At 44.6% G+C, this 15,423-nt stretch overlaps 1 protein-coding gene and 2 long non-coding RNA genes across 4 annotated transcripts; 1 reads left to right on the forward strand and 2 right to left on the reverse strand.

Moving 5' to 3' along the window:
* Nucleotides 1-396: 396 nt before the first annotated feature.
* On the reverse strand, nt 397-7,345 carry H3-3A (H3.3 histone A). 2 transcript variants are annotated; one of them, XM_083606329.1, is made up of 5 exons: nt 7,205-7,342; nt 6,389-6,528; nt 5,489-5,643; nt 4,392-4,545; nt 397-1,049 (listed from the first exon to the last, which is right to left on the reverse strand). In XM_083606329.1, the coding sequence occupies exons 3-5, from the start codon at nt 5,614-5,616 to the stop codon at nt 921-923; spliced, it is 411 nt and encodes a 136-aa protein (XP_083462455.1). In that variant the 5' UTR covers nt 5,617-5,643; nt 6,389-6,528; nt 7,205-7,342; the 3' UTR covers nt 397-920. The 2 variants fall into 2 exon arrangements, with proteins under 2 accessions (XP_083462455.1, XP_083462454.1); XM_083606328.1 differs by lacking the exon at nt 6,389-6,528 and having other exon boundaries at nt 7,205-7,345.
* Nucleotides 2,374-4,385, reverse strand: LOC310759331. The gene is made up of 2 exons (XR_014546314.1): nt 3,267-4,385; nt 2,374-3,231 (listed from the first exon to the last, which is right to left on the reverse strand). It is a non-coding gene; the product is annotated as an uncharacterized lncRNA (long non-coding RNA).
* An 89-nt stretch (nt 7,346-7,434) lies between the features above and the next one.
* On the forward strand, nt 7,435-8,817 carry LOC310759330. Its single transcript, XR_014546313.1, has 2 exons — nt 7,435-7,647; nt 8,226-8,817. It is a non-coding gene; the product is annotated as an uncharacterized lncRNA (long non-coding RNA).
* The last annotated feature ends 6,606 nt before the right edge of the window (nt 8,818-15,423 follow it).

Here is a 15,423-nt window from a genome sequence, read left to right on the forward strand (position 1 = left end):
GAACACACCACCTAGGAGATGTGAGACACTCATTCCTTCTGGTGGTGGCCAATTCATGTAGTAACTGTGCTGCTTTTATATACTTGTAAACTGAAAGATCAGACCAAAAGATCAATTCACATGAATTGGCTGGAAGGGAAGCTTTGTTCAATACTGCCGTTATTGAAGTGGATGCGCACATGTGTGAACTGGTAACTACATCCATGTGTGTTTCCCCACCACATATAAATTTTGATATGGCTCCAATTCTCAATACGAGTCAGAAATGCACACTTTCCTACATTTAGTTTGGAAGCAGTGCAAGAGATGCGTGTTTCTTGAATTTCTATTGGTGCTGACTTACAGAAACTAGCAGTCAATGTGGCAGGGTTAAAAATTAAAGGCAAAAAACAAATGTTATTTCATGTATTTTAATAGCAAACTTACAGGAACAGCACAGAAGACAGACAACATTAAAAACATGTACTTGCATGTAGGACAACTTAGTTAGAAAAGTATAGCGAATGGATGGAATCTACTGTATGATAAAAATGTTACAGACACCATATAGTTGCCATCAATAAGAAATTTACCTATTTTTTTAAAAAATCCAAATGCTGGCATTGTCCAGAAAAGTTTGACTGGCATATTTATAATTGTTATAAAGTTGAACTGCTGAAATATGTTCACTGAAATGGTTTTTGATAGCAATAATGCATTATATGTCCCCACGTTTATATTAAAAATCCACACACAAATGAAAATGAAAAAGAGCTTGCCAATACCCGATTCTGTCCTCTATTTTTTTTTTTCATTTTTGCAACCATATACTTAGGTACCTTTTAACCCCATGGAAAAAAATATCTAACGTTCATTACTACCAATAACAGGAAGAAGAGATTTATTTTGTTTTGAGAATGACAAATCCATCTTAGAAGAATTTAGGCACGCTCTCCACGTATGCGGCGTGCTAGCTGGATATCTTTTGGCATGATTGTGACACGTTTGGCGTGAATAGCACACAGGTTGGTGTCTTCAAACAGGCCAACCAGGTAGGCCTCACTTGCCTCCTGTTGAGAGAAGAAAATAATTCAAATGTTTTAACCAAAGTGCACAGACCCTCAAGTAATTACAAACATTGGCACACTTTCGCTATGTCTCTCTTCTAAATTGTCTTGTGCAATTGGGAGGGGAAAATACATCTTTTGGTGCGATAGCACCTACAATTTGGCGCTTTCTGCCTATTGATGTCTGACATCAGATACCTTTGAGGTATCCTTTTTGGCACCTGCCAAAAAGCCTATCCACACATAGATCTTGGCATGCTTTAATCTCTTGTTAGTTTACTGCTGATTTTAAATGTGTGTTCCATGTTTTAATTACATGATGTTCCTTGTAAATCATTTAGAGGTTGTGTTAAAATCAAGTGGTAGATAAATGTTGGTAAACAGAAAACAAGGTATTGTAGCCCTAGAGTTCTGATACACCCAACTATAAAATCCTGTCTCTGATTGATTCCACACCTGGATTGGGCATTAACCATCATAATTAATGTATGTATTATCTTCTCCAAAGCATTCTGTTCTTGTAGCTTACAAAACAAAAGCCCCTACTGGATCCTGATTCACCACTAAGGCAGTTTGTAGCAAGTTAACTCTTCCACAGGGGCAACAACAGTTAAAGGATTGTTTCGAGTAGTTACATGAGCATAATGCTCTTTACGCAACAGATATTCCCGTCCTCCTACTTGTATCTTCCAAAAACCCTCTTCAGAGGGTTGGGGGCCCTCCTGAATAACGGGGGCCATGTTCTAAGGACTGAAGTGGAATGGGTGGAGAATCATCCAAAATCAGGCAGAGGGACTCTTTCTGCCTGATTTGGGGCATGTTCCCACAGCAGCCATGACTGAAAGCCCCACTGTTCAGGAGATGCTCCACACCCCCCAAATTAAAGGGAAAAAACCTTCTGAAGATTTTCAGGTGGTGGATGGAGGCAAGAGGAAAGGCTGTTTGTGCAAGCTGTTTTCTGCTTGCACAAGCACTGTATAAAACTTCAGAATCCATCTTCACAGGAAAGGCAGTAGGGAGATCAGGATCTACTGATACATCTCTGGGGCATTTACAGTATGACGGTCAAGTTTTCTGGCTCCCAACTATCTAGCAAAACCAACAACTAATAGGTATCTCCCACTCCACCCTAATTTTGGCTACTGAAAGAAAGGAAGATAGATGTGGATTTTTAATATGGACCAGGCATACGCTCAGAGGTACGCTGTCCTTAATTCTCATTATGTTATCCCTCCTGAGCCACTATATGCACCTGGCTATGGCTGGTAGGTCTCAGGGTTGTGGTATAAAAATTAAAGCCTAATGCCTGCTCATCCTGGGATTAAAATAAGGCCAGGATTGGACAAGGATCTGGCCAAGGAATGTAGGTGTATTGTGGGTTTTATGAAGCAGCAGCACCACTGCTACTTTTTACCAACAATAAAGCGACTTCTTTGATGTCCATGTTGCACTCTGATTTCTCAACCATTCAGTCTTGCTTTAAAAATCATAATCTGGCAATGGATAGCCAGAAACCTTACAGCACCCTGGCTGGAGGACTGTACACAAGACAAGTGCAGCCTGTTGACCCTATACAGCCGTCAATAAAATTCCTATTCTTTGGTCATCAGTCTGGGACTGCAAACACAGTGGGTGTCATGCACCAGCATGATGGTGGGTTGTGTTAAGAGTTGATGGGCCACAAATAAGGCAGGCTTCATCTAGAGTCTAGATTATAGAATGTGCTGAATTTTTTAGACACCTGTTTTAGCTTGAATTCTGCATATGTTGTGTAGAACTGTACAAGTTTCACACACAAATCTTCATTGTGATATGCCGACATTAATCTCAGGATGGCTAATGGACTTCTTTCTTGTACCTCTGTCCCTTTAGAGCAGGAGGTGACAGTGTTACATCACACAGAGAAGGCAAAGCATGCTGCAAAACATTTGGGTTTATGTGAGTCCCATGACTGACAAATCAGTTCTGTCTGGGAACTGCTTCCGAGAATGTCAAATAGGTCTGTAAAGTACTAAATGCTCTCTGCCCTCTGAGTGCATCGCTTACAAAATAAGGGCTGCTTCTCCCTTGTTAAGTCGTTGTCCTCACCACAACCTAGCCATGCTTACATCACTCTTGTGCACATAAGTGTTGCATGGAAAGGGATAATGTGCCTTTCTGCTTTTGGAAAATACACTGGATCTGCCTAGAATTGGCAGTGTCATGCTCTTAACATATAACTACTTACACATCAGCAATTTGTGGAAATAAACCAAGAAAAAGAACTTGAAAACAGCACAGGTTTCATCTCCATATTTTGAAATCACCACATCTAACACACTAAGGCAAGCTTTGTGTTTTGTTGGAGAACATACAGATTGTCTTGCCGGATCAGACCAAGGTCCTTCCAGTGCAGCATTCTGTCTTCAATGATTTATCTTATAGAAGGGCTCAAAAAGTACATCTCACATACCAGGTGTATCCCAACCACATCCTAACAGGTACCCCTTGCTCTTCCTAATGATGTGTGGAAAGAGGAAAGGTGTGTGGAAGTTACTTGGAGATTTGACAAAGGCAGAAGCTGCTAAGTATTCTGATGCAGCGTAACGTAGATCATATTCCTGACAAATCTCAGAAATGATTTGGTCAACCTTTGTGCAGAGTAAAAATTAAAAAATGAATCTTGAAGGGTGGTGGAAAGAAATAGTGGATTCATTTGCAGTTCCTTTAGGAGATCTATTTTTGAAATCCTTATGTTCCAACATTTCAAGTTTTAAGATCTTCCTCAAGGAGGTGAATTACTTTAGTTCTCCCAAATGCTGGTAGTTATCTGCGTACCTACAAACACATGGATGCTTACTTGTGAAACCCACCAATTGCGTGAAGTTTTGACTAACCATAGAAACAGCTCAACCAATAAGATGAGCGTATGGAAGTAACCAATCACATACTCCCTCACGTACTAACGGCACAGTGCTGTTAATGGCTGCACTCTAGAAAGGGCTTTTCATGTCATTTGTGATGGTAAAGCTATGCCCACATGTGTCCTGTCTGAGACAGTTGTAAATTAAGTCTCATGTATATATTTTTAAAAGTCAGCTGAATTACTTTAGTAGAAAGAGTTTACCTCTAAGCACCTTTCCCCATGTCTCTTTTTAAAAGCTAAATAATTGTAACTTAGAAACAATTTGGAACACAAAATGGCTAATTGAAAACAAAGTTCATATATAAGGTTATGGGGTGGACAACACTGATAAGTACTCACCTGAAATTATATTGTTCAGACATGCATTATCAGTTCTGTTAAGGGGCATCTTGCCATTTGGGGGGTTAAGGGCAGCTAGTAAGATACAATATGATTTTTACCTGCAAAGCACCAATAGCTGCGCTCTGGAAACGCAGATCTGTTTTGAAGTCCTGAGCAATTTCACGCACCAGGCGCTGAAAAGGAAGTTTGCGGATCAGAAGTTCGGTTGACTTCTGATAACGCCTGATTTCACGAAGAGCCACAGTACCTGGCCTTTAAATGATCAAACAAAGAAGAAGAAACAAGACAAATAAGCTTTTTGTCTTCATCTCCGAAAAATAGAGCATACAAAATTCCAGAGAGAGAAATGAAAGTTTGAATAACTGTTCCATTCAAGAGACATGAGCATACAAGAACATTTTGTGCAAGACCAACTTCTACAAAATTAAGCAGTGACATGCTAAAATAAGTCAAATAGGTTTCAGCTAAAAAGAACAGTCCAAAACAGAATGCTAGAAACCATTAGTCTCTTCTCAGTACTCATTTTTCTTTATGTCCTCTTTATGCAATGTAAATATTATGAAATTGATAAGAAAAATGGCTACTAGAAGAATATCAGTAATTACAATTTATCCATTTGTGTATACACAGTCTTAAAAACAACATTTAAAAGTGTAAAGCCTGCTATTTACCTGCTTATCTGGAGGCAGCTACTGCCCTCTAGTGGTACAATGAACAAATTATATCAGTTTTACAGTAACAGCTGAGGAGCTAAACTAATTTAAATAAATGAAAAATTATCAGGCTCGGCAAGTTTTAAATAAAGCAGGCTTCTTCCAACACCTCCATTAATCAGCAAGCCCTATTACTACATCCTAAACACGACAGAACCAGATTTGTTTTTTTAAACTTAATATTGTGATTTTCAGATTTTATTTTTAAAATCCATTTAATCAATACCATTGATATATTACTATCAAAGGCGATCTTACAGCTTTTTTCGGAGGAAATGTTCAATATAAAATATTTTTATGTTGAAATTTTTCTTTTTCGTCAAGAGAAGAAACAACGGAGACCTTGCCAGTATAATCCGATTCAACGTGAAATATTTTTTTTTAAAAAATCCCCAAAGCAAAAAGTTGCGTTCCGATAAACATATCCGCGTTGTTTAGGGACTATAACATCACAATACTTTTGTTCGCGGTCATTTCTATACCTGTAGCGATGAGGTTTCTTGACCCCACCAGTAGAGGGCGCGCTCTTGCGAGCGGCTTTTGTCGCCAGTTGCTTCCTGGGCGCCTTCCCACCGGTGGATTTACGGGCAGTTTGCTTGGTACGAGCCATGTTCCCGCGAACTTCTCTTCCTTACACCTATCGGTAAGAAATCACCCACGCGATCACTATACCGCCACACAGCAGCCACCAGAGGGGGGGGAAGGGTTTCCGAAAATGCAGATTTATTTGTTTTTAAAACTGCCTTTACAAAGACAACAACAATGCCTCGGATGTTAAGGACCTCCAAAACCTTGAGCGATTAAAAAGCTGCGGATCCACACCTCCGGTAGCAAGCCAAGCAGCAGACTTCCCCACCTGCGAGCTTGCCACATAAAGAAATCCTTTCCCTTGCAAGTGCTGGGTTGGATGGTGAAACGGTCAGGGAGGGGGGATCTAATTTATTTAACAGTAAAATAAATGCCTAGGATTGTAGTAGCCTGCTAAAATGCAGCCCTTGCCCAGGGCAAAAAACTGGAGCGATGCAGCAGCAGTCAAAAAGATGAGAGAGGGGTGATTCCAACACAACACAAGCGGTTCCTAACCCCCTCCCGTGGGCTCAGAAAAAGTGCCAATAATTGCCGAAAACGCCGGGGGACGTGCAGCTGAATTATGGCTTGCATTGAGCAAAAAACAAAAACAAAAATCCGTTTAAAAACAGAAAAGAAAACAGGGGGACTCCCAAGCCTTAAAGTGTTCTCCTGCAAAGCAGCCACCGTTCCCCTCGCCCTGCCGTGCGCGCGAAGGAGAAACAAATGGAAGCCGTAGACGAGCCAGGTTTTATTCCACAAAAGGAAGGGGGGGAAATATCACGTCAGATTTTAAGTGCAAGAAAGCAACGAACTTTTGGGGGGTCAGGTTTTTCGGTGCTGCTCCCGCCTGCCCAATTGCCAGTGCTGAGGCTGCCTCGCTCCCAAGCGCCTCTCGCTGGCAAACTCATCCCCAACAAAATGGAAACAATCACGAAATGCAGCCTTAGACTCCCTATTGCAGGGAGAGAAAGAGAGAGACGGGGAGGGGGAAAAAATAAAAAAATAAAATAGCAACACAATAACAACCCCCCGGAAAAAAATCCCCCAGCAGCTCCAAACTATGTGGGGTCCGACGGGCTACCGGGGAGAGGAAAAGTTTGGACCGAGAATCCCCCCAAATCGCGCTGGGTTTGGATCGTTTCCTGGGCACATTTCTCCCCTTTTTATTGTTTTTATGCAATAGGGAGAAAAAAAATATGGTCGGTGACCAGAGAAAAGAGACAAGATGGTGAAGCTGAGCAACAACTGTGGGGAGCCAGGGAAGGCAGGCAGGCAGGAGAGTTTCCCCGGGCTGGCAACTGGCTCCAGTTTGCAGCCGCTTCCCAGCTCCGATGCGGGGCGACGAGGGGCCGAGGGGGCAGGTGAGGGGCTGGGGAGGAGGATGGTGGGGGTCCGGGGTGCGGGGAGGGCGCTGGAGGGGGGCAGGAGCCGCGCGAAGTGGGGCTGGGGGGGCCCTGCGCGAAGGAGCCGTCTCCTCGGCTGCGCTGGGGACTCGCCTGCCCCCCAACCGCAGCTCTTCCCAGAAGTTTGCCGGAGAGGTTCGGGGGGCAGCCCGGAGGGGTCCCTGGCTAAGCTGGCGTGAGCGGGGGGCGCCGCCGCCGCGGGAGGGAGCGAGGCTGACGACTTACCCCCGTCCGCTGAGGCTGAGCGCGGCTGCCGAGCAGGCGAGGAAGAGCGAGGAGGCGCTAAAGCTGCTGCGGGCGACGGCGGCTGAGAGCACAATTGAAAGATGGCTGACTCGGGAGGGCCGTCTCCGCCGCTTAGCCCCGCCCAGGCCCCGCCCCCGCCGAGGAGGGCAGCCAATGGCGCACAATGGAGGGAAGGCGAGGCCACGCCCGCGCGGCTTCCTCCCTGCCCACTCTCGGCTTCCCGCGGCCGCCTCTGTGTGTACAAACACAAAAGACACGCCGCGCGCGCCGCAGACGGAGAGCGAGCGAGGGAGCGAAGCAGGGAATCCCCCCTTGGCCCTCCTGGCTTCCTTCCCCTGCCAGAGGGGAGCACGAGGCCCCAAGTCAGCGCCCAACGGTCCAGCGGGAGGAGACCCCTAACCGCCAGGATCCGGCGGCGCGAGGTCAGGGCCAACGGTCTCTCTGCGTTGCTTCGGGCATTAGGGGATGGCTTGGGGGCCCCTCGCTGCTCCTGGACTGAACTCTCAGGGGGCCCCCCAGGTTAGGGTGCCCCAAGCCTGTGAGACTCTGGAGGCCAGGGGGGCCAACCTGAATAAAATATAGGGGCCACAAGGTAAGCCCCGTCCCACCTAATCGGTGCCAAGACGTGGCACACGGACACCATTTGAATGGCAATGCCCATCAACTGCGGGGGGGGGGGCTCCCTAAAATATTTTATTACGGGGGTGAAGGGACATCGGTCCCTAGGAGTTTCAATCCTCTCTTTGAGGCGCTTCACACGTCCACCGCTTGATGAAGCCTCAAACTCGGGGGCGAGGAGTACTAGCATGAACGACTGAGATCCAACACCAAAGGGGCTTTCCATGAAATTTGAGGCTGCTCGATGTCGTGGGTGGAGGGGAACTCATTGGTGAGGAGAGAGGGCTTGGAGCCTGATTGCAATGAATGAGGTGGAGTACGATGGTGGGGGTGGGGGTGTTAAGAAGTTTAAGGCCTTTAAAAGTGTGATTTGTTTTGTCAGAGGACTGACATCATTGCAGCACTTGCAGTGGATTTTTATGCAATGCGCAGATTACGGTTCGAGTCAACAAGTGAGCAGAAAGTGAGGTGTTTGGAGTTGGTGAACTGGCCCTCATGAAGTCCAACTTCAATGTTTTGCTCCTCGAGTAATTCTACAGCTTGCCTTCCTCAGAATATTCACATTCAAGCTTAAACCACTAGCTTAGGTGGCTTCAGTGACTGGCAGCATACTCTTTTTATCCTCATCTGTAAAAACCACAATACAGTGGAATGTCGGTTTTCGAACATAATCCATTCCGGAAATCTGTTCGACGTTCAAAAATCAAGGATCAAAGGTCTGGCTGCAAAGTCAATGTGGAAAAAAGAAAAATGTGCCACAGAAGCCATTCACCTTCCAAGGCGCATTCGAAAATGGAAGCGTTCACTTCTGGGTTTTCGGTGTTCAGCTTACGAAACATTCAGCAGCTGAGACTTTCAAAAATTGAGGTTGGACTGTACTGGAACTTCTGGACCATACACACAGAGAGAGATTTGTAATGCCCAGATTTAAAGAATGAGAGCTAGCTTAAAGGAATAAAAACTTCATTCCACAATTTCTGTTTTCTGACAGACACTATATATTGCTATTAAGATTTGTGAAATCTCGAGCCAAGGCTGGCCTTAGGTTCGGGTGACCCTTGTCTGTGGTCCCCCAATCCTCCCCTTCTAATCTCTCATACACATTCTTCTATGCAACAGGTGCCTCTCAACTCAGAAGCTGTAGTCATAGGATGAAAACTCCAGATGGTCTGGAACACTTTTCACTAAGTGCCCCTCCAGACTAGTGTTTTTGTGGGGGGGGCGTGCTCTGCAACTTGTCATTGACTCAGTAATAGGGCATAAGTGGTTGATTTATACCGGACCATCAACACATCATTCCACTTTATTAGTTCTGCAATGCTTTCCTAATGTAACCACATTATTGCTGTGTGGAAGGGCTGTTTTGCACTACAGCACAACCGAAGCAGGACAAACCACCATCCCATCCTGAACATTTGTGGTATTAAAAGTTGCATGAATTCATTAGGAAGCTATGGGACATGCACTGATTGGAAATGAAGCAATAGTTCCATCCCAAAACTTTTCAAATCCCATCAGGAGCACATATCATCTTGAATGTGCAATAAAAAGGATATTTGAAGGGGCCCTGACTTTATCATACCTTCCTGACATCACTAGAAAATTGGTGTGAGTCTTCCATGAGATGGCTTTTCATGAATGTTTAGGTGCCTCAGAATATAATGGAGCAGGGTTTTCAGCAAGAGCACCCTTCACCAATAAAAGCAGCATGCTGTAGGCCCCAATAGCTTTCTGAGGCTATTGAAGATGCATGTTGTGTAAATGATATGGTTCAGTGTACCTGAGATTATCTCATTCATAGTTCTGATAGTTGTTAATGTCAGATTGGTCAAGGGATGGCATTTATTGGTGACTGGGAGCAGCCGCCAAGACCACATAACACCAGTCTTGAAAGACCTACATTGGCTCCCAGTATGTTTCCGAGCTGACCTTTAAAGCCCTAAACGGCCTCGGCCCAGTATACCTGAGGGAGCATCTCCACCCCCATCATTCAGCCTGGACACTGAGGTCTAGCTCCAAGGGCCTTCTGGCGGTGAAGTTATGGGGAACCAGGCAGAGGGCCTTGTTGGTAGTGGCACCCGCTCTGTGGAACGCCCTCCCATCAGATGTCAAGGTAATAAACAACTACCATATTTTTTGCACCATAACACTCACTTTTTTCCTCCTAGAAAGTAAGGGGAAATGTCTGTGCGTGTTATGGAGGAAATCCCTACGGGTGGCATGCCTACAGATCTTCCTCCTCTAAAAACTATGTGCGTGTTATGGTTGGGTGCGTGTTATAGAGTGAAAAATATGGTATCTTACTTTTAAAAGACATCTGAAGGCAGCCCTGTTTAGGGAAGTTTTTAATGTTTCCTTCCTGCCACAAAAAAGCTTCCACTTTTCCTGAAGTCAGGTCTGCTTCTATACTAGCACCAAACCAGTGGAGGATTATGAGCGTGGGAGTGAAGTGGCAGATGATCCACCACTTCCAAAATCCTGCCAGCTTGCATGGGCCAGTTTTATTTGAAGGACCACCTGCTCCTGCATGACTGCTTAAGATCTTTTAAGGAGGCTCTGCTTTGCATCCCTCCACCATCTGAGGTGTACATGATAAGGATAGGACACAGTGGCGTAGCGTGGGGGGTGCAGGGGGGGCCGGCCGCACCGGGCGCAACATCTGGGGGTTAGGGTTAGGGGGCGCAAATTTCTTGCCTTGCCCCGGGTGCTGACAACCCACGCTACGCCACTGATAGGACATTCTCTGTGCTGGCATCTTACTTCTGGAACTCATAGACTCAGAGAATTGTAGAGTTGGAAGGGACCAAAAGGTTCATCTAGTCCAGCCCTTTGCAATGCAGGAATCTTTTGCCCAACCCACAACCCAGAGATGTCTCATGCTCAACCAACTGAGCCCTCATTAAGTTTATTTAGTCCCTTACCTCCCTTGCTTCAGAAAGATTGTTATTACAGTTTTGTTTAGATGTGGGTTTTTTGCTGCCACTGTTTTGTATATGTTGCTGCAAACTTTAGTAAGGTTGTTTGTAAACTGATTTTATTGTGCTTGTTTTATTATGTTGTGAGCTGCTTTGGGGGCCCGTATGAGTGTATAAATATTAAAAAATATGATTCCCTGTCATTAACATACTAACATGCACAACTAGCTTCTGAACAGCTTTTCACTTTGTGACTGTCCCAACTTCTTTTTGAGAGTTGCAAATCATGAGGGAGCAGTTAATTCTGCCTGAAGCAGCATTACCTAATTCCTGATATTTATATTACCCAGTGGCTACAAGGATCTTGTGGAGGAAAGGAATAGCTCCACAGAAAGAAGCAGTTGCATCCCATATAACCTTTCTTCCGCTCTTCAACTTTTATAACAGTCTTGGTCTGCACTTTGAACTGCTTGCATCAGAATGAAGATATATAAAGAAGGTAGCAAGTCTAGAATTATGAAGTACTTTCACATTCTGTACAGTAACAGAATTGTAATACTCAGATGTAAGCATTCTTGGACGACACAGATCCTTTCCAGTCAGTTCAGGCCAATGGGGTTGAATGCAATTGTTCGCCCTGATGGATGACCTTTTCAGAGTGCGGTATATATACATATACACATACATATACATGCGCTGAAGAGAAGCAATGAGAAACAATGGTAGGTTGTGCCTGTGGATTTAGGGTGGAGCCTTCTTTCTCAGTACATTGGCCTCTTTTCTGCCACTGTTGCCAGGTGCTGCTCTTTTGCCTCATCATTGCTACTGCTGACTTTCTAGACCAGGCAAATTCGTCCTCCAGATGTTTTGGGACTACAACTCCCATCATCCCTAGCTAACAAGACTAGTGGTCAGGGATGATGGGAGTTGTAGTCCCAAAACATCTGGACGGCCAAGTTAGCCTATGCCTGGTCTAGACAGTCACTCTTCCTCACCACAGCTGTTGTTGTTCATTCCCCCGGAGCCACAACAAGAAGCAGAGGTGAAGAGGAACAGATCCAAGAAGCCGTTGTTGTGGGGGGGCCTTCTGGAGTGCGGACCCTCAGTAGGTGTCCAACTGTGCCAACCCTCAAAACTCCTGAATTATATTGTAGGATACAAAAATAATTTTTGCAATGCTTTTGAACCTTGGAAAAATTTCTACACTACCGTCCTTATCCAGTTATGTACTTATGTAGCTGCAGTTGTTCCATCACTCATGGAGCTATGTTAGAAAGGTGGGGGTTGCTAAAATCAGAGGGTTTTTTTAACGGTTGGGAAGTGAGCAGATCTGAATCCACATTTCCCCACTTTGTCTCCCAGACAGCAGGCTGGATTTTCTAATGGAACATTGCAGCCCTGACATCTGGATTAGTGGCATCTTAGCACCCAACTCTGTGCATGGTTCCTTATCCAGCTAGGATATGAACTCCTTAAATGCATTTGGGTGAGAATCCATAGTTTTCAGCCTAAGAGGTGTGCTGAGACAGACACTTCAGTGGCGGAACCCCAAAACAAAGTGCCTCTATGGGCGCCTTGCCTGCCTGCCCCACCGCCACTGGCAGAGAAGTGGTGGTGGCTTCCAGCAATATCTCACAAGATACTGTGTGCTCTGTGAGATCTCATGAGATCTCACCAGAACCTGCCACTGTCATTGCTGTTTGGTGAGAGGCTTAGGTGGGGTGGTGGTGCTGGGGCAGCACTTTTCCATTTCACCTCAAGCGACAAAGCGGGACAGGCTGCCATTCCCCTCACAGAGTTATAATTCACAGGAACTCTTGACAAACTAAAGTGACCAGAATTTGGTGGTGGGGTGGAGAATGTGCTTTGAATGTTCTTTAAAGGTATAGTATGTACACAGCCATGTTCATTAATTTTAGTCGGCCTATGCTGAGTAAACTTGGTTGAATACCTCCCTAAGAATCAACTCTATCCACAATTCAGATATTGTTGGACCACAACTCCCATCATCCCTGATAACTGGTCATGATAGTCAGGGTGAAGGGAAATGGGAGTGAGAGTACACAAGATTCTCATCCTAACACTAGGTTACAGTGCATAATGGCAAGTAGTAGGGAACAGTCCATGGCAGGAACTAAATAACCCTGGCCTCAAGTTTAATAGATTTTCTCTGTGTGTGGAAATCTCACACTTTTATTTTGTGTTTAAAGACTCTTAAAACAGTAAGAAGAAACAAGCAGATCCAGTTCATATTTTTTCTGACACAGAACTCCTACTTTTCTGGCTTACTTTAACTTGCTACATTTTTATTAAAACTTGTCTGCACCTTATGATATCCAGGAAACTGGTTCAACAGTAAAGGTAAAGGACCTCTGACAGTTCAGTCCAGTCACGGACAACTCTGGGGTTGAGGCGCTCGTCTCTCTTTACAGGCGAAGAGAGCTGGACTTTGTCCGCAGACAGTTTTTCCGGGTCATGTGGCCAGCATGACTAAGCCGCTTCTGGCGCAACGGAACACCGACACCAGAGCAGTGCACAGAAACACCATTTACCTTCCCACCGGAGCGGTACCTATTTATCTACTTGCATTTTTTGGCGTGCTTTCGAACTGCTAGGTTGGCAGGAGCTGGGACCAAGCAACAGGAGCTCACCCCGTCATGGGGATTCGAACCGCCGACCTTCTAATCGGCAAGCCCAAGAGGTTCACTGGTTTAGACCACAGCGCCACCCGCGTCCCTTTTTTGGTTCAACAATAGGTGAACATTAATTATCATGCATAAATAATAATTAATGTAGGAGCAAAGTGGATGGTTCATTTTTAAGAGTCATGATCTTTATTGGGTTGCCTCCTACAGAAAGTGAAACTTCGGCATTAATGGACCATTTGATTTAATCATGTCAATTTATCTGAATGGATCTAGTCTATGACTAACATTGGATACAACCCATTGTTGTCTCAGTTTCCTATGAAAGAAGAAGAAGAAAAAGAAGAAGAAGAAGAAGAAGAAGAGGAGGAGAAGTTTGGATTTGATATCCCGCTTTATCACTACCCGAAGGAGTCTCAAAGCAGCTAACATTCTCCTTTCCCTTCCTCCCCCATGAGAAACACTCTGTGAGGTGAGTGGGGCTGAGAGACTTCAAAGAAGTGTGACTAGCCCAAGGTCACCCAGCAGCTGCATGTGGAGGAGCGGGGACGCGAACCTGGTTCCTCAGATTACGAATCTACCGCTCTTAACCACTACACCACACTGGCTCTCTTCTTAGGATATCTGAATATAAAATGTCTGACCCTTAAAGAAATAAATCGGCCTGAAGGGGAAATCCAGCGATGACTTATGTTTGGCTGTTTTAGCAGTGTTGCAACAAACCTTTAATGAAATCATTTCCTTGTTAAAGAGAATAGTAGCAATTATTAGCTCAGTTGATGTGTAGCTATACTCTGAATCAACTATGTCAGCTCTGCACCTTATATCTGATATGCAGTAGTATAATGGGATTAGAACCGACAGACAATGTAGCAGAACTGGCGTGTCTCTTGCTTCAGACAGGATGCTGCTATTGCTATACTGCCACAAACCAGTGTATTGCCACAGCTGGGCAGCACAAAGAATCATGATATAAGAGTTTATCAGACATGTTTCTTCCATGATATGTCTGGTCCTTGACATTATGCAAACACAGATCTTGAAACAGTGCTGGAGTACCACTGTTAAAATCACTGCAAGAGATTCTTCTCTGTAATGAAGCTATTACTATAAGAACTGGCTTTACCTGTTTAATTAGCATGGGTTACCCAAAGGGAAGCTAAGGACGAGTTCTGTAAAGATGCAGAATGTTTTCTGCTAGAGACCAGCCTCTCACAGAATGACGAATTCCCTGGGTTCCTTGAAGGGGAGGGAAAACACATGATAGTAAAAACACTTAAAACTGATTTCTACAGATATTAAGATATTAGGTATGCACAGGGGGCCTTCCAACCGTAATTACAGTAGAGGGTAGACCCTTAGGGCATATAGGGCACTGCCCCACCTATCTCACCTGTTGTTTTATTTACAAGCAGTGCAAGGTCTGGGTGGAATAAAATTAGAATTAATCAGCTCTTCCATCTGTCATTGGCTCTGGCTCCGCCTACTGTTGACCTCCCTACATTCCATCCTACCAGCCCCATTGGGCACCAGCCACCACTGCCTAATGAGGGTAAAGAGGCCCTGAAAGCATTTTAGTAATGCTACTGTATTTTTAAAGTAAACAAATGGCATAGTGTAGCCAAATGCTTAGCTGGCTTTTTTATGTATAAAGATTTATAGACCACCCAACTCTAATTATTCTATGATTCTATAATCATGGACCTCTCTAAACTTTAGGGATGCATAGTGCATACCATAGTGCAAATGTTCAAAAAACAGTGGGGCACTGTTGCTGTTTCCTGTTTAAAATAACCTTTCTAACAGCCCTATAGTCGTTCAAGAGCTCATCCATGATCCTACACAAGCCCTGCCCCTTTCTTTTTAATGTGACTTGCCCCAAAGTGAGTCCTGGTGAAGTTTGCCCTTTCTTTAACTTTTAGCGAAACTAGTCTCCTCCCTGGCCTGCTGACCAACAACAGAAAGTAATGGCATGCAAAAGACAAGTTTTTGCTAGTCACACCCTTTTCCTGCATTTCCC

This window comes from Podarcis filfolensis, assembly GCF_964270895.1.
Source record: "Podarcis filfolensis genome assembly, chromosome: 3".
In the NCBI taxonomy this organism is placed as follows: domain Eukaryota; kingdom Metazoa; phylum Chordata; class Lepidosauria; order Squamata; family Lacertidae; genus Podarcis; species Podarcis filfolensis.

Excerpts from the sequence above, each read along its gene's own strand:
- H3-3A (XM_083606328.1), bottom strand. The coding sequence starts at position 5,616 with ATGGCTCGTACCAAGCAAACTGCCCGTAAATCCACCGGTGGGAAGGCG. Across the intron at positions 4,546-5,488 it reads AAGAAACCTCATCGCTACAG|GCCAGGTACTGTGGCTCTTC; the intron begins GTATAGAAATGA and ends GATCATTTAAAG. Across the intron at positions 1,050-4,391 it reads CAGCTATTGGTGCTTTGCAG|GAGGCAAGTGAGGCCTACCT; the intron begins GTAAAAATCATA and ends TTCTCTCAACAG.